This window comes from Bos javanicus, chromosome 28 (assembly GCF_032452875.1).
Source record: "Bos javanicus breed banteng chromosome 28, ARS-OSU_banteng_1.0, whole genome shotgun sequence".
NCBI classification, from domain to species: Eukaryota; Metazoa; Chordata; class Mammalia; order Artiodactyla; family Bovidae; genus Bos; species Bos javanicus.
In genome coordinates, this window is record NC_083895.1 from 26,604,938 (window position 1) to 26,628,529 (window position 23,592).

The 23,592-nt window shown below is 37.1% G+C and overlaps 1 protein-coding gene and 1 pseudogene across 5 annotated transcripts in view; one reads left to right on the forward strand and one right to left on the reverse strand.

Annotated features, from left to right (window-relative positions):
- DDX50 (DExD-box helicase 50) overlaps positions 1 to 23,592 on the forward strand; it is a 33,517-nt gene that overhangs the window by 5,736 nt on the left and 4,189 nt on the right. For all 5 annotated transcript variants that reach the window (XM_061405172.1, XM_061405173.1, XM_061405175.1 and 2 more), the window contains 11 exons: positions 833 to 908; positions 1,264 to 1,442; positions 3,655 to 3,772; positions 3,893 to 4,078; positions 4,514 to 4,659; positions 10,033 to 10,182; positions 17,242 to 17,403; positions 18,616 to 18,735; positions 19,475 to 19,548; positions 19,771 to 19,930; positions 23,100 to 23,234. In XM_061405172.1, coding sequence (XP_061261156.1) covers positions 833 to 908; positions 1,264 to 1,442; positions 3,655 to 3,772; positions 3,893 to 4,078; positions 4,514 to 4,659; positions 10,033 to 10,182; positions 17,242 to 17,403; positions 18,616 to 18,735; positions 19,475 to 19,548; positions 19,771 to 19,930; positions 23,100 to 23,234 — 1,506 coding nt within the window. The remainder of the gene's footprint in view (positions 1 to 832; positions 909 to 1,263; positions 1,443 to 3,654; positions 3,773 to 3,892; positions 4,079 to 4,513; positions 4,660 to 10,032; positions 10,183 to 17,241; positions 17,404 to 18,615; positions 18,736 to 19,474; positions 19,549 to 19,770; positions 19,931 to 23,099; positions 23,235 to 23,592) is intronic.
- On the reverse strand, positions 14,452 to 16,134 carry LOC133240234 (RNA N6-adenosine-methyltransferase METTL16-like; annotated as a pseudogene).

Below are 23,592 nucleotides of genomic sequence, written 5' to 3' on the forward strand. Positions count from 1 at the left end.
TCTGCAATGAAAATGTATTACTTTTGTAATAAAATTTTTTCTTTTAATCTTAAAAAAATAACAGCATTTAGGTTTGCTTAAATGGACTACATTTGCATTTGATATTATGTCTTTTATCTGGTTCTGGTTCTTGGTTTGAAAATTGCTATTTTGTATGATTTTATAATTACTTTCTTTAAACAACCAATAATAAAGTTTATAAGTAGATATATTGTCTTTGTTCTATATATGCATTGACTAATACACAAAGTTTTCAATAGATGTTAAATTACAATATATATATGTATAACCTGTATATATATGTTAGAGAAATTTTCAAGCTTACAGGAACTTTTCCTTGTATGAGTAAACTAAAATATGCTATTTAGATTCATAGAACAACTTACTTAACTTTTAGAAACAATTTATTTTCCGCGTTGCTTAGTTTCTTTTGAGGCTGGTTTATAGCCTGGTGTTAATCTTGTAATTAATACTATCTATATCTGTGCATATGGAGTTATTGAATAACTCTTCTGTAATACCTTAGTCAAGTGGAATTATATTTTGATTTATGTAGTAAATGTATGTCTAAAGGAAGTTTTATGTGTGAGTTAATCGTTTTTAAATGCTTTATGGGAAAATGTACTAAATAAGCTTGATGTTTAAAGGGATACTTCTGAGATTAAAAGAATTTCCCATTAATTTATCTTGTAAGTTACACAGTTTTTGCAAGTACTAACGAAAAATTGATTTGCTAGTTCCTTTAGTAAAACTAAAAGCAGTAAATGCATGAAAGATTCTAAATACCTAGTTGGATATGAACTATATTAGAACTTTGATTTCATTTTGACAGACCCTAACACGTGAACAGAAAGAAGGAGCCTTCTCCAATTTCCCTATTTCTGAAGAGACTATAAAGCTTCTGAAAGGTACAATGAATTTTAATGCATATGCAATTGAAAATCTAAAACTAGATTGTAGAAAACTCTTGTACCTTTTCTGACCCAGAAGAAAATGTACAAAACATAGAGAAATAGCTTTTATAATTGCAATTATTTCTACATCATTTTTTGGGTATTCTGATCAGTTTTTAACTTTAAAGAATTAAATGTATTTGTTAAAAGCTGAGACCAATTCCTCTTTGGGGTAGGAACAGCTGTAGATGCTGCTAGGTGGTATATCTTTAGGCACATGTTGATGAATCAGAAATGTTAATTTCAAATAAATATATTTTTTCCTAATGCCAGTCTTAGGTAAATATTTCAATGCAATCTCATTTTACAGGTCGAGGGGTAACATATCTCTTTCCAATTCAAGTTAAGACTTTTGGTCCTGTATATGAAGGAAAAGATTTAATTGCTCAAGCACGGACAGGAACAGGAAAGACATTCTCTTTTGCCATTCCCTTGATTGAAAGACTCCAAAGAAATCAAGAGACAATTAAAAAAAGCCGCTCACCAAAGGTAACCATTATAGGGAGTAAAAGGTTTAAACATTACTCTAATGAAAAGAGAAAGAAAGAATATACTGGTCTTGGAAATTTCTTGGTGGTTCAGTGGTTAGGACTTGGTGCTTCTACTGACATGACCCTGGTTCAGACCCTGGTCAGGGAACTAAGATCCCGCAAACTGCATGGCACGGCCCAAAAAAAGAAAAACAGTATACTGGTCTTAAGTTCAAGTGCCCCAGAGATAGAAACGTTACTCCTGGGCATAAAGTAAAACTTTGGGGCCTAAAGCAAAAGTTTGATTTTTAAGATAAATCTCAAGTGAAGCTAAAGTGAGTTATTGCATATGAATGTAATGTCTGTGGATCCATAGATGTCTTTGATAACTGTATATTATGAAGCCAGCGTATCTAATTTCTTCTTTTTTCATTCCTAACCTTTGCTTTTAAACAGTGATTTTGCTAGAGGTATTGATTTATTTGGTCATTCAGTAAATAATATTTATTTTATTGATTGACTTTAAGAGTATTATAGATATGACACTGAAGATCTGTCTTAATAATATCAGCAGTAAAGAACAGAGAGGACCTAGTGAAATTTTGGCCTAAACTTTGACCTTTTTAGAACCTGTGTTCACTTTCAGGTTCATAAACGTGCAGAAGAAAAACAACAGTACTGGGACTTCCCTGGCCATCAAGTGGCTAAGACTCCAGGCTTCCCCTGCAGGGGGCGCAGGTTCAGTCCCTGGTACCTGGGGATCCCCAATAGTGTGAAAGTAAATTCACATACATGACTATAATTAAATAATAATGGTCTTGGAACAGAGCTTTTTTAGAGAGTTCTGTTTCTTAGGTGAAATTAGGAAGATTGAAAGTAATAGCAATAGGACACAATCCCAGCACTATCTTCAAAACTTTCATGCTACAAGGATATACTGGAGATTCCAACTCTGTCACTTCTAGCTATTTGATCTTGGACGAGACTCAACTTCTCTAAGACTCATGTTCTGCATTTGTAAAATTGGGAAGATAATACCACACCATAGGTTTTTTTTTGTGAGGATTAAATTAAATCGTGTAGGGCACTATTGTTTGCATAATTATAATTGACCCTGTACACAGAAAGGTTATGGCTACCTTTTGTTAAATCTGCAGTTTCAAAATAAAAGGGAAATGAAGTGTAAATCAATTTCTGTATAACCTGTTTGAAGCATGAGTTTTATTTGCTTAATAAAACAGGTAAGTCTCTTGGAATCCTGTGTAGAAGAAGCTCCTCTTATTAAACACCAAACAGTTAAGACCATTCTCTGGTGTGTGCGTACTAAGTCACTTCGGTTGTCTCTGACTCTTTTAGACCCTATGGACTATAGCCCACTAGGTTCATCTATCCAAGGAATTCTCCAGGCAAGAATACTGGAGTGGGCTGCCATGTCCTTCTCCAGGGGATCTTACTTACCCAGGGATCACACTCACATCTCTGTACAACTCCCACATTGGCAGGCGGGCTCTTTACTGCTAGCACCAGCTGGGAAGCCCTCCATTCTCTGGTGCTAGCTACAAATTCAATTTTATATGCTAATTGCAATTTAAATAAATTGAACTGTTTCTTTTTAAAAAATGGCACATGTTGGACATTCATTCATTCATTCAACAAATATTTTTTGAGTATCTGTTTTGTGCCAGGCACTGTTTGAAGGCCAGGAAATATAGTAGCTCCCACTGACATAAATCCCTGCCTTCATGGAGCTTACATTTTAATGAGCAGGATAGACAGTGAGCAAATATGTAGAATATAAATATTTTATACAGTATAAGTGTTAAGAAGAAACAGTTAATCAAGGTTGGGAGGATATGAAGAGAAGGTTAGGAATCCTTTTGAGAAAGTGACTTTTGAAAAGAGATCTGAAGGAAGTAATGGTGGTTTTCAGTTTGTAAGTCATGTCCAACTCTTGTGACCCCATGGACTATAGCCTGCCAGGCTCCTCTATCCATGGAATTTTCCAGGCAAGAATACTAGAGTGGGTTGCCATTTCCTTCTCCAGAAGGAAATAAAGGAGGATATAATAAACATAAGCCATCCTTGTTATTGTTTGTGCTCTGTCTTTAAATACAATGACATTAATGGTGAGATTTCTAGTTTTAAATGCATCTTTAAAAAGTTAAAAAGTCTCAGTTTGAATTTAGAAGTCTATAGAAATTTATTTTTTGTTTCTTAAACCTTTTGCTCAGGTACTTGTTTTGGCTCCTACAAGGGAACTGGCAAACCAAGTGGCCAAAGACTTCAAAGATGTAACTAGGAAACTCAGTGTGGCGTGTTTTTATGGTGGAACATCATATCAAAGCCAAAGTGAGTAACTGTATATGATGGTGGCACAAAGATGTATTTGCTACTGAAATCTAAAAAAAGTATGATGCAAAAATCTATATTTGAAATTTGTGTATTGCTGATACTTATCTCCTCTCACAGTTAATCATATTCGAAATGGTATTGACATCTTGGTTGGGACCCCAGGTCGTATCAAAGACCATCTGCAGAGCGGCCGCTTAGATCTTTCTAAACTGCGCCACGTTGTGCTTGATGAAGTGGATCAAATGTTAGATTTAGGTTTTGCTGAACAAGTTGAAGACATTCTCCATGAGTCCTACAAAACTGGTATATACTAATTCAAAATAAGCACATTTAGCAATTATTCTCTTATCTAAAAGCTTATGAATTGTTTATTTTATAATTTTTAATATTAATACATGTCCCGTGTTCTAACAAGACTAAAAGTATTTGGTTCTTTTCTTCCTGAACAAGAATGTTTAGTAGTATACATTAACCATTTTCTTTGCTTTCCATGTTTTCTTACATGTATTATTTTATAAAAGTAATTTTACTAACTTACTGAGTTCTTTGCTTATTGTTCTTTCTTAAATTTGCATCTTCCTCTTGGGTTCAGTTTTCTTCATATTTTCCCTCAGTTTTGAAAATTGAAAGTTTTAATAACTGCAGTAATTTCTTTGAAGTTTGGGGGGATTTTTAAGAGCTGACTGTCTTGTGGGATATTAAGAAATAAAGCATTTGAATTCTTTTTGTTTATTTAAGATTCTGAAGACAATCCTCAGACTTTGCTTTTTTCTGCAACTTGCCCACAGTGGGTATACAAAGTTGCAAAAAAATATATGAAATCCAGATATGAACAGGTTGACCTTGTTGGGAAAATGACTCAAAAGGCTGCAACTACTGTGGAAGTAAGTAGCTTTCCATTATGATAGATTTTAGCTTTTAGTTGGTGTTTTGAAATTTTTTGAAGCTAAATGTATGTTTTGGGTACCAATTCAGGCCAAATCTTTTGGTTTTGGTCCTTAGTCAATAAGATGCCTAGGTATTTCTATGGTCTAAGACTGAGGAGCAGAGTGAAATAGGGGAACAAGCTTGTGAGCAGGCAAGTCCTAGCAGGGGAGAGATACATGTATCCATAGAGACAGATTTAAAGTATGTAGAATGTGAGAAGTGAGGAGACTGATCACAGTTTGCTGGTGTTGGGATAATATATTAAAGCTTAGGTGGAATAAAGATCTTCATTTCATACCCTGTACCAACCGTATTCACCAATATTTTAAAAAATTAAGCCATATAATAATTTACAGCAGTTTGTAGATCATTATTTGATTTCAGGGAGGGAAGGCTTTTTTAGACATAAAGTAGAAGACACCATAAAGGAAAAGCTTTATGATTTTGACTCTATGAAAATTTAAACTTGTAGTATATTTTTTTAAGAGAATTAAGGTAACATTTGCATTATTTTTGACAAGTATGTATCACATAGGAGAAGGCAATGGCACCCCACTCTAGTACACTTGCCTGGAAAATCCCATGGATGGAGGAGCCTGGTGGGCTGCAGTCCATGGGGTTGCTAGGAGTCGGACACGACTGAGCTACTTCACTTTCTCTTTTCACTTTCATGCATTGGAGAAGGAAATGGCAACCCACTCCAGTGTTCCTGCCTGGAGAATCCCAGGGACGGGGAGCCTGGTGTGCTGCCATCTCTGGGGTCACACAGAGTCGGACACGACTGAAGCGACTTAGCATAGCATAGCATAGCATGTATCACATATGTCACCTTTACATTTGATAGATGTGCATACATGTGTACGTAGATTAAAATAGTCCAGATGAACAAGAGTATGATCTGTAAACACAACAGAATGGCTAAAAAGAATTTGAGTGATAAAAACCAGATTACAAAATTCTACGTACAGAATCGTACTATTTTAAAAGATACACAAATAATCCTAAATAGATTCTTTAGATATTTACAGGTGGATAGGTGGGAAGGATAAGCATCAAAGTAATACTGATGATTACTTCTGGGAAAGAAGAGCTCTTTAAAAACAAAAACACTCACAAAGTTACCATCACAGTAGAAAAAACCAATTTTTAAAAGTATCTTTAAATAGCTAGTGTTCACATTATCCTATTTGTCCTTTTTTTGGTAAGTAGTATGTTTGAATATGGATTCACATAAGATCTTTATATTGCTACTGGTTTATATGTGTTTTAATTTTTTTTTAAATTCTTGTGTTGAATGTTTTTTATTCCCTGTATCTTTTTCTTTTTAAAAACTGAAATATAGTTGATATGCAATATTATGTTAGTTTCAGGTGTACTGAATAGTGATCTGATATTTGCATATGTTATGAAATGATCACCACAATAAATCTGATAACCATCTGTTCCCATACTAAGTTGTTGCAGTATTTTTGACCATATTCCTTATGCTGTATATTGCATCCCTGTGATGTATTTATTTTGTAACCAGAAGTTTTTACCTGTCAATCCCTGTCACAAGTCCCACCCCCACCTCACTTTGCACTTCAAAACAGTACCACTGTTTTGTATTTTGTATCTGTGTTTCTGTTTTCATTTTTTTGTTTTGTTTTGTTTTTTAGGATTCCACATATAAATGAGATTATACAGTATTTGTCTTTCTCTGACATTTTCTAGATTCATCCATGTAGTTGAAAATGGCAAGGTTTCGTTTTCTTATTTGTCACTGAGTAATATTCCATCGTATATATCTTCTTTATTCATTCATCTATTAAATCTTTTAAATATAGTTTCCTCTGTCCCTTCTTTGCAGTTTTTAATTGAATAAAAGATTGTCTTTCAAGTTTCCCATAGTTTCAGTTTTGTTGATTTGCAACTCTGGTGTTAGTTAACATGTTCCTCTGCTTTAATTTTCCTGTGAGTTGATGGTTAGATTGTCAGGCTTGATCAGATTCAGGATCTTTTTATTTTTATTTATTTGTTAGGTTAGTGTAGACGTAATTATGGTTTGGGACTGTGAATTTTAAATCAATACAACTAGGTTCAAACATATCTTTATTAATTAAAATAAGAACTGTTACAATCAGCACATTTTTGCCAACAAGAAATAAGTTTGCTTATTCTTGTAGCATAAAAATCCATGCTTTGGGATTCAACGAAATCTTGGAAAGCATTTTCTTCTTCCTGCTGATTGTGGAAGCGTTTTCCCTACAAAAAAGTTGTCAAGATGCTTGAAGAAGTGGTATTTGGTGGCAAGAGGTCAGGCGAATGTGGCAGATGAAGCAAAACTTCATAGTTCAACTTTTGAAGTGTTGGTCGTGCAGTGTGCAGTCGGGTGTTGTCATGGAGAAGAATTGGACCCCTTCTTTTGACCAATGCTGGTGGCAGGGGTTGCAGTTTTCAGTGCTTCTCATCAATTTGTTGAGCATACTTCTCAGATGTAATGATTTTGCCAGGATTCAGAAAGCTATAGTGGATAAGATGGGCAGCAGACCACCAAACAATGACCGTGATCTTTTGGTGCAAGTTTGGCTTTGGGAAGTGCCTTGGAGCTTCTTAGTCCAGCTACCAAGCTGATCATCACTGGTTGTCATATAAAATCCACTTTTCATTGCATGTCATAATCCAGTCGAGGAGAAGGCAGTGGCACCCCACTCCGGTACTCTTGCCTGGAAAATCCCATGGACAGAGGACCCTGGTGGGCCGCAGTCCATGGGTCGCTAAGAGTTGGACACGACTGAGTGACTTCACTTTCTTTCACTTTCCTGCATTGGGGAAGGAAATGGCAACCCACTCCAGTGTTCTTGCCTGGAGAATCCCAGGGACGGGGGAGCCTGGTGGGCTGCCATCTATGGGGTCGCACAGAGTCAGACACGACTGAAGCGACTTAGCAGCAGCAGCGGCATAATCCAATCAAGAAATGGTTCGTTGTTTGTTCCGTAGAATAAGGGAAGACAATGCTTCAAAATGATGATTTTAAAGAAATTTTTGGTCAGCTCATGAGGCATCCACTTATCAGGCTTTTTCACCTTTCCAGTTTGTTTCAAATGCCAGACAACCGTAGAATGGTCAACTTTTGAGTTCTTCTGCAACCTGATGTGCAGTTGTAAGAGGATCAGGTTTGATAATCCTCTCAATTGGTTGTTGTCAACTTCCGATGGCCAGCCACTGTGCTCCTCATCTTCAGGACTCTTGTCTCCCTTTCAAAACTACTTGAACCACTACTACACTGTATGTTCATTAGCAGTTCCTGAGCCAAATGTGTTGCTGATGTTGTGAGTTGTCTCTGCTGTTTTATGACCCATTTTGAACTCAAATAAGAAAATTACTCGAATTTGCTTTTTTGTGTAACATCATTTCCATAGTCTAAAATAAGTATAAAATAAGTAATAAGTTATTAGCAAAAAAAAACCCATAAAGCGAGAAATGCACAGTAAAATGATGTATAAGATAACCTCATTTAGAATGTAGTCCAATATCAAATGGCAAATTTCAACAGTGCAAAAACCATTATTACTTTGCACCAACCTGATATTTTAAAAATTTATTTATATCTGTGCTGGGTCATCGTTGCTGCATGGGTTTTTCTCGTTGCAGCAAGTAGGGGCTTCTCTCTAGTTGTGGTATACGGCTTCTCATTGTGATGGCTTCTTGTTGCAGAACTCTGGCTCTAGGGCACGCAAGGTTCCATAGTCGTGGCATGTGAGCTCTGTAGTTAATGGCTCTCGGGCTCTAGAGCACAAGCCCAGTAGTTGCGGTACACTCGATGTGGGATCTTCCTAGATCAGGGATTGAACCCTGGTGTCCTGCATTGGCAGGAATATTTTTTTTACTGCTGAGCCACCAGGGAAGCCCTGCTTTTTTATTTTTATTTTTGAGAGGTGGAGAGGAAGAAGCAAGACTTTGATTTACCTGGTACAGATGATTCTTAATTTTCTTCTTTGTGCTTGTCTGTGTTTTCCATGTGTTCAATAATTGTTTTAAACAATTTTATTGAGATATAGTATGTTAAAATGTATGGATTTAAAATGTTACAGTAGATTTTTCCTCAACATTTTATCATGAAGATTTTCAAACACTGAAAGCTGAGAGAATTTTATAGTGAACACCCATGTACCCATCAGCTAGATTCTGCCAATAATATTTTGCTGTATTTGCTTATTGCTTGTCTACTCATCCCTTATATCTATCTGATTTTTAAATTTACTTCAAATTACAGAAATCGTATACTTCCTGTAAGTTGTTTCTGTCTTTTGGCTGTACTGAGCCACTGGCAGGACCTTAGTTGAGGGACTGAACCCTTGCCCTCAGCAGTGAAAGCTTGGAGCTCTAACCACTGGACTGACATTGAATTCCCTCCCCATAAGTATTTTAGTGTGCATATCTTTAGCTAGATTTCAATATTTACATGTAATTTTTTAAATTGAGGTAAAGTTTGCATAGCTAAAATTAAACACTTTGAAGTGTGCAGTTCAGAGTCATTTAGTACATTCATGGTATTATACAACCATTGCTTCTATTTACTTCCAAAACACTTCATTACCTGAAAAGGAAATCCTGTAGCTGTTAAGCAGTCACTGTCCATTCCCACCTTATCCTAGCCCCAGGCAGCCACCAATCTTCTTTCTGTCTCTATGGATTTACTTCTTCTGGATATTTCATATAAATGTAATCATTACAACATGTGGCTTTTTTGTGTTGGACTTCTTTGACTTAGCATGTTTTTGAGGTTCATCCACCTAATATTTACAGTTTTTAAGATAAGATTTACATACAACAAAATGCAAGATTTTAAGTGTACATTTGCTTCATTTTGGTAGAGTCATGCATGTGTGCAACCCAAACCCCTATCAAAATAAAGAATATTATACCATCATCACAGAAAGTTCCCTCTGCCTCTCCCCATTCCCCTTTCAGAGGCAAACCATTGTTGTGTTTTTTCCATCATAGATTAGTTTTGCCTGTTCTAAAACTTCATATAAATGGAATCGTATTGTGTGTACTCTTTCTGTAAGGCTTCATTCACCTAGGATATGTTTGAGACTCATCTATATTGTTGTATAGATGAGTAGCTGATTCCTTTTACCTGCTGAATAGGATTCCCCTGTATAAGTGTACTACAATTTGCCTGTCGTTTCACTTGTTGATGGCTGTTTTAAAGTGGCATCGGGGAGTATCATTGTCTTACTGTGTTCCAGGAAGACCAATTCTTGAACAAATAGAAATAAATGTAGACAAGAAATCTTTTCAATAATTTGAATGAAGCAGATATTTGATATTTTCTTTTCTCAAAGCATTTGGCCATCCAGTGCCACTGGTCTCAGAGGCCAGCAGTTATTGGAGATGTCCTTCAAGTCTACAGTGGGTCTGAAGGGAGGGCTATTATCTTCTGTGAGACCAAAAAGAATGTAACTGAAATGGCCATGAATCCACACATAAAACAGGTAAGTCTTTTTTCATGCTTTCTTTAACTGAGATTGTAGATTATGAATCACTGAGTGAAAAAGTCATGTCCTTTGCAATCTAGGTTTGATTGTCATTCTTAGAGTTGAGTCTAATTCAGAAAGATGTTAGAGCCAGCCTGTCATGATCTGTTAAGTCAGGATAGAATTCTCTCCATTTTTTTTTTTTAATATAAGATTTCTAAATCCTCTTGCAACTGTTTATTTATTTGGCTATGCTGGATCTTAGTTGCAGCATGTGAGACCTTTAGTTGCAGCTTATGGGATCTAGTTCTCTGCCCAGAGATCGGCATGTGGAGTCTTAGCTGCTTGACCACCAGGAAAATCCTGAATTCTATCCATTTTCGTCAGAAGTTTTCTTCAGTTCAGTTCAGTCGCTCAGTCGTGTCTGACTCTTTGCCATCCCATGAATCACAGCACGCCAGGCCTCCCTGTCCATTCTCATCCATCGGAGTTCACTCAAACTCCCATCCATCAAGTCGGTGATGCCATCTCATCCTCTGTCATCCCCTTTTCCTCCTGCCCCCAATCCCTCCCAGTATCAGAGTCTTTTCCAATGAGTCAACTCTTCGTATGAGGTGGCCAAAGTACTGGAGTTTCAGCTTTAGCATCATTCCTTCCAAAGAACACCCAAGACTGATCTCCTTTAGAATGGACTGGTTGGATCTCCTTGCAGTCCAAGGGACTCTCAAGAGTCTCCTCCAACACCACAGTTCAAAAGCATCAATTCTTCGGCACCCAGCTTTCTTCACAGTCCAACTCTCACCTCCATACATGACCACTGGAAAAACCATAGCCTTGACTAGATGGACCTTTGTTGGCAAAGTAACGTCTCTGCTTTTCAATATGCTATCTAGGTTGGTCATAACTTTTCTTCCAAGGAATGAGCGTCTTTTAATTTCATGGCTGCAATCACCATCCGCAGTGATTTTGGAGCCCCCAAAAATAAAGTCTGACACTGTTTCCCCATCTATTTCCCATGAAGTGATGGGACCGGATGCCATGATCTTCGTTTTCTGAATGTTGAGCTTTAAGCCAACTTTTTCACTCTCCTCTTTCACTTTCATCAAGAGGCTTTTGAGTTCCTCTTCACTCTCTGCCATAAGGGTGGTGTCATCTGCATATTTGAGGTTATTGATATTTCTCCTGGCAAACTTGATTCCAGCTTGTGCTTCTTCCAGCCCAGCATTTCTCATGATGTACTCTGCATAGTAGTTAAATAAGCAGGGTGACAATATACAACCTTGACGTACTCCTTTTCCTATTTGGAAGTTTTCTTAAGACTTTGCTAATGTGATCTTGAAAACACAAGAGTGAAACAAGATGAGTTTCTATGGATAAGAGTGGGTAATGTTGTAGAGTTGTGTATAAGTTGAAATGCAAATATTTACTGAGTGAATGGGTCAGAACGCTAAATCCTTATGTCTTTTTTAAGTTTTTATAACAGAAAATTTCAAACTTATCTAAGACATATACAGAAGTTGACAGTGTAATGAACCCCTGTGTATTCGTTTTTCAGCTGCAACAATTATTTTATCCAAATGCCCCCTCACTTGTTGTGCTTGAATTATTCTGATGCAAATGCTAGATAACATGTTATTATACCCAGAAATATTTGGGTATGTATTTCTAAAACAAAAGGGTTATTTTTTTCAAAACTCACAATACTGTTAATGACATCTAAAAAATTAATAGTAATTAATATCTTCAAATAACAGTCTTCAAATTCTCAGTGGCCTCATGCATACATGCTTTGTTTTTCTTTTATGGCTTGTTTTTTTTTAAAATCTGAATCCAAATAAGTGATTTCATTAAATCTCTTCAATACATGGATTCCTCTATTTCTTCTATAGCTTTTTAAATTATTTAAGAAACCAAGTTTTCATGAGTGATACCATTTAACAGAAAGCAGTATGCTGCTGTTTTCTGTATTTCCTGTAAATTGAGGTTGGTTTGTTTGTGCACATTTATTTCACAGATGATATACTTCCATCAGGAGGTATGTAACATCTAGTTCTTTTTCCTTTTTATGATTTTAACCTATATTGATAACAACACCATTGGCCTTTGTGTCAATGTCTCTTCAGTCATTTTTGCTGTCACTTAGTATCTAGAAGATTCCCAAGGAAGGGCTCATGATTCACTTTTCACTCTCATGCATTGGAGAAGGAAATGGCAACCCACTGCAGTGTTCTTGCCTGGAGAATCCCAGGGACAGAGGAGCCTGGTAGGCTGCCGTCTCGGGTCGCACAGAGTCGGACACGACTGAAGCGACTTAGTAGTGGTAGTATTGATGATAGCTTGTTTGTAACTTTAAAATCGTTTTGGATGGATTTAAAATTCTTGGTTTACCTTTTCCTTCAATATCTTACATATGTTTTCCATTGGAATAAAGCATACTATAAAAAGTCTGATGCCAGTCTGATTTTTTTCCTGTTATAAGTGATTGATATAGTTTTTTTGCCTGAATACAAGTGTTTTTTCCTTTTCCTTAAAAAATCAGTAGTTACACTAGAATATATTTCGGTGTTGTTCATTTTTTATGAATGCACAGTGCACATAATTTGTAGTTTCAAATGTATGTATTTTTAAATGTCAACAAAATTTCTTGAATTCTAATTTTTCTGGTATTTGGTTTGTCTGATTGCTTTGGTTTTTTTCTTCAAGGACTCCTGTTATACATATGTTGGCTCTTTTTTCCTCTCTCCTTTATCACTTGATAACAAATTTTTTAATCTTTATTTAAATTTTCAAACTTTTCAAAATTAAGGCATCATTTGTTGTGTTCAATCAGTCTTGTATTCCTTCCAGTGTAGTCTTCATTTGTGAAAAGTCTTTGTCTTTTATTTCTACTTCTTTGAGTCATTTCATCCCATTATTTTACTTTTTCTCATTCTGATTTTTCTTGTTCTCTCATGTATCAATATTTAAAAATTTTCTTTTAGGTCATTCAGAAATACAATATGTACTCTTTATCTGTTTTGCAGGCATTCCTTTCTAGAGCTCTTTCATTGTTTTGGTGAATATTTTTATTTGTCCCATTATAATTACTTTCTATAGTATTTAACCATAACCTGTTCTGTTGCTCATTTTTAGATGGGATTAATCTTTTCAAACTTTTGATGGGGAGCTATGGGTCAGAATAGTTTTCTCGCTTCACAGGTCTAGAGCTGCTGTTTTTATTTTTGATAGTATTTAAGAATACAGTCTACAAAGTATATCTCAATAAAGCTGTTTAAAAAAAGTCTCCCACTTTTTGAGCTCTGATTGATTTTCCCTTCACTTTCATCTGAGTCATCTCTTTCCTTTGCTTCTGGGATCCCTGTCATCCTCAGTTTGAATTTTAGGTCCAATAATTTCTTAGTGCAGGGCTTTGTCCCTGCAAAGAAGCATTGGTTTGTTAGTTTGAGAGTTCATTTGGGCCCAGACTGTTTCAGGCTTTTTCAGCAAAATTTCTTGAATTCTAATTTTTTTGGTATTTGGTTTCACACTTTACCTCTGGCTCCTCATGATCACCCTTAAATGTGTAAGAATTCTACCAGTTTCAACTGACTTTCTCAAATTATGCTTTCCCCATTATGCTTTCTGGGGAATATCTTTGTGTTCTTAGGGCTAGCAAACCCCTCCCCCACCCCAGTAGGTTTTTGTCTCTTCCTGCTTATGTTTGGAAACCATGAAAATACCTTGTCGCTAAATTTTGTCATAGATGTTTGTGGAAAAGTATATTTGATTTTGACTTTAAAAAAAGTATCTTTTCTTGAAACAGTTCTCCTAACTTGGGTTCCATGATATCACACAGGTTTTCTTCCTTCTTCCCTGGCTAATCTTTCCCAACTTTGTTGAAGTCTTTTTATATTTTTACTTGCACTTTAAATACTGGCATTCCTCACAGTTCTACTTCTGTAATTGTTCTCGCTTATTAACATGTTCTTTCTGTGTATAGTGATTAGTTGCACTTTGGAGTCAGAACACAATATAAATTCCAATTGTGTTATTTCCTGGCTCTGTAACCTGGGGCAAATCACTTCATATTTCACTGCCCATGTTCCCATTTTAAAAATTGGTATTAATTTTTTAATATACTTTTAAGACGAAATAAGGTGTTTATTCAGTGCTTTTCTTATAACAAGCAGTCAATAAGTACAGAAATATAGACGTATAGGTGTGGAATTCCCTGGTGGTCTAGTGGTTAGGACTAAGTATTGTTAAATAGATAAATAGATAAATGTAACTTAATCACTCCTATTGTGAAGTAGTGAAAGTCACTCAGTCGTGTCTGACTCTTGGGACCCCATGGACTGTAGCCACAAGGTTCCTCTGTCCATGGGATTCTCCAGGCAAGAATACTGGAGTGGGTTGCCATTTCCTTCTCCAAAGGTGATCAGCTTAAGTCAGGTTTAAATCCCTTATGTGTTTACCGATGGCATTTTGTTGATGCTGATCACCACAGTTCTTTCTCTGAACTACCATACTACAATGCCCTGTAATTTTTTTTTTAAAGGAGGCGGGTGTTTAAAAATGGACTCATTTGTTGGTTTTTTAAGACATTTCCACATAATGTTACTAGTGAGCTAATGATGGAATTTAGCTTGCCCAGGCCACTCTTCAAAGCAAGCTGCTTTATAGAACTTTCCCAATTGTGCTAGAATTTTGGAGTTAACTAGCAACAAACCTGAAAATTTGGTTATGTATATAAGTACAAAGCTGGGTCATCAAATCCCTGTTTTGGCCCTCAACCCAGTGCATTTCAACTAAGGCGTCATCTACCTCCTTCTTAACGTTTATCAGACACTTGAATAAGTAACGTCCAGCCACTCCTTGGAGACGGTTCCCTTTTTCAGACACTGGGCTGCTGAAGGGCTCAGGAGCCTCGTGGTCCTGGGCTCCATTACTAGAGCCTTTACAACCTTCCAGAACCTCCATGCCCCCCTTTTCCTCACTCCTTTCATCCTCTGTGGGTTCTGGGTTTTCCTCCTGGGAAAGCGAGTCCTGGCTGGGGCTGTGGCCCCCCACAGTGGCAGACTCGCCTTCCGGTGGAGCAGGACCCCCCAGGGCACTCTCCTGGGGGGCCTGGGCAACATCCTGACTACTGCCAGACTCTTTGGGGGCAGACTTTTTCTCTTCCAAGGCTTCGATCACGTTCTTGGGAGCTAGGGGCACTTCTCTCAGTTGTCTCACTCGGTCTCTCTTCTTCCTCCTTAAGTGAATCCAGGAGTTTTCTAGGGCTGTTAGGAAAAGGCTGATTTCCTCCTTTCCACAGGGAACTCATTTATGCTGGACCTTTAGATCAGTGAGGATTTTTTCAACCCATGTTGTCACAACCACGATGCCTTCCACTGTCTCAGGGCCCAGAGATGGCGCTTTGAGGGCTAGTTCTTTCATCACAGACCCGAGGACTACAAACGTAATGGGCTTCCTTGGCTTCTCTAGTTTTCTTTGCTTACTGGGTGGTAATGGTACTGTTAGTCATCATAAAAACTCCAAGCCAAAGCCCATCTCATTGTCTGACCCTGGCAGAATTCAGTATAGGTGACTTTAGGAACCCCTTGTATGCGAAGTTCTTCCTTCAGAGGAGCCAGGCTGCATTTTTTCCCCAGCATACGGCTATACCATCTTAATCTTTTTTTAAGCTGTAAACTGTCGTGGATGATCCTTTTAACAAACTCTAATTTACCTCCTTCTGCCATGATCTTTGTGCTTCCTCCTGTATTTACAGAACTGGGTAGGGGTCTTCAAGGATTTCGAGAATTCACTCAGAATTCACTCCCTTGGCTTCCAACTGATTGGCAAAAAAGGCAGGGTTGCACATGCAAAAGTCATAAGTATCTCAGATTCTTCTTTAAGAGCATCCATCAGGAGTGTCTTCTGTAGTACTTTAACTACTTTTATAAGATCAGATAAGTGGCTCCAGTCATATGTGTATATGCTATTTGTTTATAAACTTCTTTTTATAATACAATTTTACAATAGCTATTAAAATGTTAAATGTTTGTAATTTTTGACCTAGGAATTCAACTTCTAGACATGTAATCTACTGAAATTATACATATACTGAGGGATCTGGAGATACAGTACAAGGTTATTCACTATAGCCTTGTTTCTAAAGGTGAAAGTTTGGATCCTACCCAAATGTTCATTAGTAGGGTATTGCTAAAATAAATGATACTGGGAATTTCCTGGCAATCCAGTGGTTAGCACTCAAGAGCTTTCACTGCTGAGGCTGGGCTGAGTCCCTGGGGGGGAAACTAAGATTGCATGTGTCGCAGCCAGAAAGAAAAGAAGATACTGTAGCCATATGAAGAAATCATATGTAGTTTTAAAAAATAAAGTAGATGTGTATCTATGGCTAAGATACAACAAATTTAGAAGGTAGGTTGTAAAACCATGCATATATAGTATAATCTCTTTTTTTTTTTTTAAGTTATTTATTTGGCTGCACTAGGTCTTTGTTGCAGCATGTGGGATCTTTAGTGTGGCTTGTGAACTCTTCATTGTAGCATGTGGGATCTAGGTCCCTGAGGAATCAAACCTAGGCTGCATACATTGAGAGTGCAGAGTCTTAGCCACTGGATCAGCAGGGAAGTCCCAGTATAATCCCATCTTTATAAATTCATAAAATTATATGCTAGGATTTGTGAGGTGTGTGTATTTCAAAAATAGTGTGTGGAGGAATATTTAGTGAACTGTTAGCAGTTACTTATTAGGAGACTGATATTAAGGAAAGCTTTTGCATTTTATGCTAAACGTTTTTCTGCATTGTTTGATTTTTAAAAACAATAAGCATGTATTTTTATAATTACCAGATTTAGAAACAACAACAAAAAGAGGAAGGACTTCCCTTTTTGTTGGTCCAGTGGTTAAGACTCCACACTTGCACTCCAGAGGTGCAGGTTCAGTCCCTGGTGGAGAACTACGATCCCACATGCTGCACGGTGCGGCCAAAGAAAAACAGCAACAAAAAGAGCACAGACTTCCTAGTATCTGGATGCTGTCACTGCTAACTATGTGCTATACACTTACTTTTCCTTTTTTTCCCAATAGAATGCCCAGTGTTTACATGGGGACATCGCTCAGTCACAAAGAGAAATTACACTGAAAGGCTTCAGAGAGGGTAGTTTTAAAGTTTTGGTGGCAACCAATGTGGCTGCCCGTGGTTTGGACATTCCTGAGGTTGACCTGGTGATTCAGAGTTCACCTCCGCAGGTAGGAAAGGAGTTTTTTTTCCCCCCAATTTTATTGAAAAATAATTCACATACATCACTGTATAAATTTAAGCCATAGTAGCACTATGCTTTGCTTTATATATGTTGTGAATTGATGCCCACAATAGGTTCAACTACCACCCACCTTCTCATATAGGTATAAAAGAAGAAAGTAATTATCTTTTAATTGAAAGTTTGTATCTTTTGACCACCTCCCTTCATTTCTCCTCCCCACCACCCTCTGTTTCTATGAGTTTAGTTTTTTTATTTGTTGTTGTTTTTTAGATTCCATATGTAGGTGAGATCATACAGTATTTGTCTTTCTCTGACTTATTTCACTTAGCATATTGCCTTTAAGGTTCATCCATGTTGTCACAAATGGTAGGATTTCCTCTTTTTATGGCTGAGTAATATTCCATGTAAACCTTTTTATTTGTTTGTCTCTTGATGGACACAGGTTGGTTCTGTGTCTTGACTATTGTAAATAATGCTGCCGTGAACATAGGGATGTGGATATCTTTTTGAATTAGTGTTTTCATATCCTTTGGATATACTCCTGGAAATGTAATACTGGATCATGTGGTCATTCTGTTTTTAACTTTTGAGGATCCTCCATATTGTTTTCCAACAGTGCATAAAGTTATCTTTTCTCCACTTCCACACCTGCATTAACAAATGTTAATCTGTTCTCTTTTGTCTTTTTGGTGATGGCCATTCTAATAGGTGTAAAGTTGATATTTCGTTGCGTTCTTACTTTGCAAGGAAATGAAATTTGATTTGGAGAAAATAAGAGTAGCTATATAAATTGCCTTTTATTTACAAGACTTTGCTTAGATTAAAAAATACATATGTTATCTATTCTTGCTCTTAGCCAGTTTTTGTTAGTGTAATGTTAAATCGATCAGAATCTGGTACCTTTGCAAATGATTAAGTTCTTTATTTACATTTGAAGTATGTAATCATGCAAGACAAGTATAAAAAGTTGCCATATAAAGAACCTTGGGATAGGCTGGATAAAAAGGTTTTAAATCTCATCCCTTTTACTGCAGAATTCAAGCATAAACATTCTCTGGAATATTGAAAAGAGCAACAGGATTGAAATAAAAATGTTATTATCCATAGTAGTAGTTGTTTCTAGTATTACTATTTGGTTGCTGGAATGACTGTTTAATTTGCCACATTTTTTAAGAAGAGTTACCTCTTTTATTTTTAGGATGTTGAGTCCTACATTCATCGCTCTGGACGCACAGGTCGAGCTGGCCGGACAGGGATCTGCATATGTTTTTATCAACCAAGAGAAAGAGGTCAATTACGATATGTGGAACAAAAAGCAGTAAGTAGAGTTAAATTATTTCAGGCTTATTATCTAAATGGTGCCTTAGAAAAGAGATCAGAGATCTTTTTATATTTGTTCTCACAAATAGATTTTATGACTTCTCCTTTAAGCTGCATTTGGATGTGAAGCATGTGAAAAGCTAAATTTATATTAGCTGCAAGACTTTGTTTTAATACAGCTTTTATTATGAAGACAGAAGAGCTGACTTTCTCCCTTTTCCCTTGAATTTCTCCCTTGACTAAAATCAGTGCATTGTGATTTCAGTACCTCTTAGTCTGATATTGTAAATGGATGATTATGACATTATCTTGGTGTAATAGTCAAGATTATACTGAGAAATGTTACAACAGCCAGTTTCTACAAGAAATTACACATTTTTTGTGGTCTCGAGTTTTTGTAGTATTTTTCCTGTTTTTATGATGTATATTTTCATACATTATTTCACATACTTTGTACGACGAAGATAATAAGAAAAAATTTATTGTGAACAGCATCTTTTTTTAAAAATCAGCTGTTTTGTAACTGTAATTCCATGATTTGTAACTACAAGACAATTGAAAGAAAAATTTTTTTTCCATTTTTCTAGAATTTGTTATTGATGATTTATTAGGAAATCTTGTTCTGCTAGGGCTTGGAAATCTTTAAGTCCAAAAATGGAAATTCAACAATCTAGATTAATTTAGGAATTAATTGTAAAGACTTCCATTTTTCTTTAATGTAATTCTTTCATTTTCAGGGAATTACTTTTAAACGTGTAGGTGTTCCTTCTACAATGGATTTAGTTAAATCTAAAAGCATGGATGCCATCAGGTATGCTTTCTGACCTTGCTGAATGATTTTTTCTTTTGTATTAGGCTATACATTTTTAAGCTCTCCTAGTTGACATATCAGAAAATTTAATCACCAGTTTTACCAACAGACATTTAATTATATTAAAATATGAAAACATTGCTCTCTTTTCCCATTACTTCTTTTATCTTTAATCTTTCCCATTTGTCTTGACCAAGAAAATTTGCTGTTTTTGAACCGTAGGTCTTTGGCTTCTGTTTCTTATGCTGCTGTTGATTTTTTCCGACCATCAGCTCAGAGACTGATAGAAGAGAAGGGGGCAGTGGATGCGCTGGCTGCAGCGTTAGCCCACATCTCTGGCGCGTCAAGTTTTGAACCACGATCTTTGATCACCTCCGATAAGGTAGAAATCTGTGAGAAAATTGTATGTGGTTGAGAAAGATTAAAACTGAACCATAGATATTTATCTGGAGAGAAATATAGGACATCTTTACTTTGCACAGTACTGTGTTAACTGAAACTTGTATACCAGAACCTGTTTTCTCATGGAGCCATGCAAATCGAGAAATAGACTCCAGCTAACATCAGTTCAGTTCAGTTCAGTCGCTCAGTCGTGTCTGACTCTTTGCGACCCCATGAATCGCAGCACGCCAGGCCTCCCTGTCCATCACCAACTCCCAGAATTTACTCAGACTCACATCCATCGAGTCGGTGATGCAATCCAGCCATCTCATCCTCTGTCATCCCCTTCTCCTCCTGCCCCCAATCCCTCCCAGCATCAGAGTCTTTTCCAATGAGTCAACTCTTCGCATGAGGTGGCCACAGTATTGGAGTTTCAGCTTCAGCATCAGTCCTTCCAATGAACACCCAGAACTGATCTCCTTTAGGATGGACTGGTTGGATCTCCCTGCAGTCCAAGGGAATCTCAAGAGTCTTCTCCAACACAGCAGTTCAAAAGCACCAATTCTTCGGCGCTCAGCTTTCTTCACCGTCCAACTCACCTCCATACATGACCACAGGAAAAACCATAGCCTTGACTAGACAGACCTTTGTTGGCAAAGTAACATCTCTGCTTTTCAATATGCTATCTAGGTTGGTCATAACTTTCCTTTCAAGGAGTAAGCGTCTTTTAATTTCATGGCTGCAGTCACCATCTGCAGTGATTTTGGAGCCCCCAAAAATAAAGTCTGACACTGTTTCCCCATCTATTTGCCATGAAGTGATGGGACCAGATGCCATGATCTTTGTTTTCTGAATGTTGAGCTTTAAGCCAACTTTTTCACTCTCTTCTTTCACTTTCATCAAAAGGCTTTTTAGTTCTTCTTCACTTTCTGCCATAAGGGTGGTGTCATCTGCATATCTGAGGTTATTGATATTTCTCCTGGTAGTCTTGATCCCAGCTTGTGCTTCTTCCAGCCCAGCGTTTCTCCCATGCAAAGTAAGGATTGCCTGTATATGTGGAGAGTATGTGTATGTGTATAAAGCACCATCTGACCTGTCCCCCTGCCAGGTCAGTATCAGATATCAAACCATACCAGAGCCATGTATTCCCATTATAAAAAGTATATTTTACTCTGTAATTAGTAAGAAATCCATGGGGTGTTATTTTAGCACTGAGCAAATACTTTATCCCTAATAACCCACCAGATGCTTCTCAAGAAAACTTAAACCACATTTCTTAAGGAAACATTAAGGTACACTTTTTAAGTCATCAAATTTGTTGGCATAAAACTATTCATAATATTTCATCATTACCATTGTAATATCTTTTTTTTTTACTTAAATATTTTTAATTGAAGGATAATTGCTTTATAGTATTTGTTTCATATTTGCCATACATCAACATAAGGTAGACTTTTAAACCTAAGACGTATTTAAGAGGTCATCTAATCCCAACCTTTATCTAATAAAAAGAATCCTTCTTTGGCAGATGGGTCATCTAACCTCTGCTTAAATATCTTAGCAACAGGGTGTAGGTGGTTTTATATTTCTTTTATGGGTTAAAATCAAAATCCAAAGTCTTTACGAGGAATGTGCTGTAGGGTCTTCCCTTGCTACCTCTTTGGCCTCATCTCCTGTCACTCTCCCCTTGCTTGTTTCACCTATTGTAACCTCCTTGCTGATACTCAAACATAAACTTAGTCCTACACAAGGCCTTTGTGCTTGTTTGTATTATTCTGCATGTTCTTTTACTAATCTTGGCTCCCTCCTCCACTTCACTCGGCTTTCTATCAGGTTATTTGGAATGTTCTTTTACTAATCTTGGCTCCCTGCTCCACTTCACTCGGCTTTCTATCAGATTATTCTGCATGTTCTTTTACTAATCTTGGCTCCCTCCTCCACTTCACTCGGCTTTCTATCAGGTATCGCTGTATCAGAGGTCTTTCCCCATCACCCTGTCTAAGGTAGCGTATTCCTGCCTTTACTCTCTATTTTCCTTTTCTTCCCCTGCTTTATTTTTTTCCCATGATTCTTATTACTATGACATTATGTGTATTTACTTCTTTGTTACCTGTCTCCTCTCCTACCATTGGACTTCACTGGTGGCTCAGTGGTGAAGAATCTGCCTGCCAAGCTGGAGACTTGGGTTTGATCCCCTTGGTCAGGAAGATTTCCTGGAAAAGGAAATGGCATGATCACTTCAGTGTTCTTGCCTGGGAAATCTCATGGACAGAGGAGCCTGGTGGGCTACAGAGTAGCAAAAGAGTTGGACACAAGTTAGCAACTAAACAGCAACAACTCCCATCATCATTCACTACCCCCACCCCAACCCCTTGCTACATGTACACTACAAGGTAACTCCCTGAGACAAAGGACTATTTACTGCTGAATCTCTAGCACCTAGGACAGTCTCTGGCACATATGTAGGGGGCACTTAACCATTTGTTACATCAATGCCTCCCTATATCTTCTTCATGTTGACTGTTTTGTTGTCCAGTGAACTTTTACAAAGCAAGTCATTTTTGCTCAAGTGTAGTGCTTCAAAAGTTTAAACAAGTTTATGTCCTCTTGTTTTTCCACTCAAAGCTAACCTTGAGTCCTTCAGCATTTCCTTAATTCTTCACTACCTTATCTTATCCCTGATGCTGTAGTTTGTATAATTTCCTCTTGAAGCATTATGTTAAGAATTAAATGTAGTCTTACATCAATGTATAGAAGAATGGTACTTTCAATGATCTATAAGCATTAGTCTTATATTAGTATAGTTTATTTTTTTAGTGGTCATGTTATACTGGTCATGTTGGCTTATAAGAAGTGTACGCATGCACACTAAGTCGCTTCAATTGTGTCCAACTCTTTGCGACCCATTGGACTGTAGCCCTCCAGGCTCCTCTGTCCATGGGATTCTCCAGGCAAGAATATTGGAGTGGGTTGCCATTTCCTCCTCCAGAGGATCTTCCCTCCCCAGGGATTGAACCCTTGTCTTTTGCGTCTCCTGTGTTGGTAGGGGGGTTCTTTACCACTAGTGCCACCTGGGACGCCATAAATCAAAAAAGGCTGTTAAGTTAGAATGTTATTGTCCTATTGCTGCTGCTTTTCTCTCAAACACAGTGTGACTTTTATTCCTTAAGGGGTTTGTGACCATGACTCTGGAAAGCCCAGAAGAAATACAGGATGTCAGCTGTGCTTGGAAAGAACTTAACAGAAAGCTGAGTAGTAATGCTGTGTCCCAGATTACCAGAATGTGCCTCCTGAAAGGAAATATGGTAGGCTTTTCTAGACAACTGTTGTATATGTTTATAAAGACTAGTAGATTTTGTTCATTGTTTTTTTGAAGTCTAATGGGATGAATAATACTATTTTATCCATGTGTTAGTGTGTTTCCAGTTGGAAGTTTGGGGAGTTATGTAAGTAACCCATTCCTCTAGAAAGCTGTAAGTCATTCTCCTTAATTTGTAATTCAAGTTATCTAAGTTTCTGCCTTTGAAGGCATATGTGGTCGTGTGTGTTTATTTTTTTACAATTGAGCAACATAATTGCAACAGCTAAATCTTTTTTTTTTTAAGAGAATACACAATATTGGTTTCTAAGTGGCCTGCTATTGGTTGTTAATGAGGATAACTG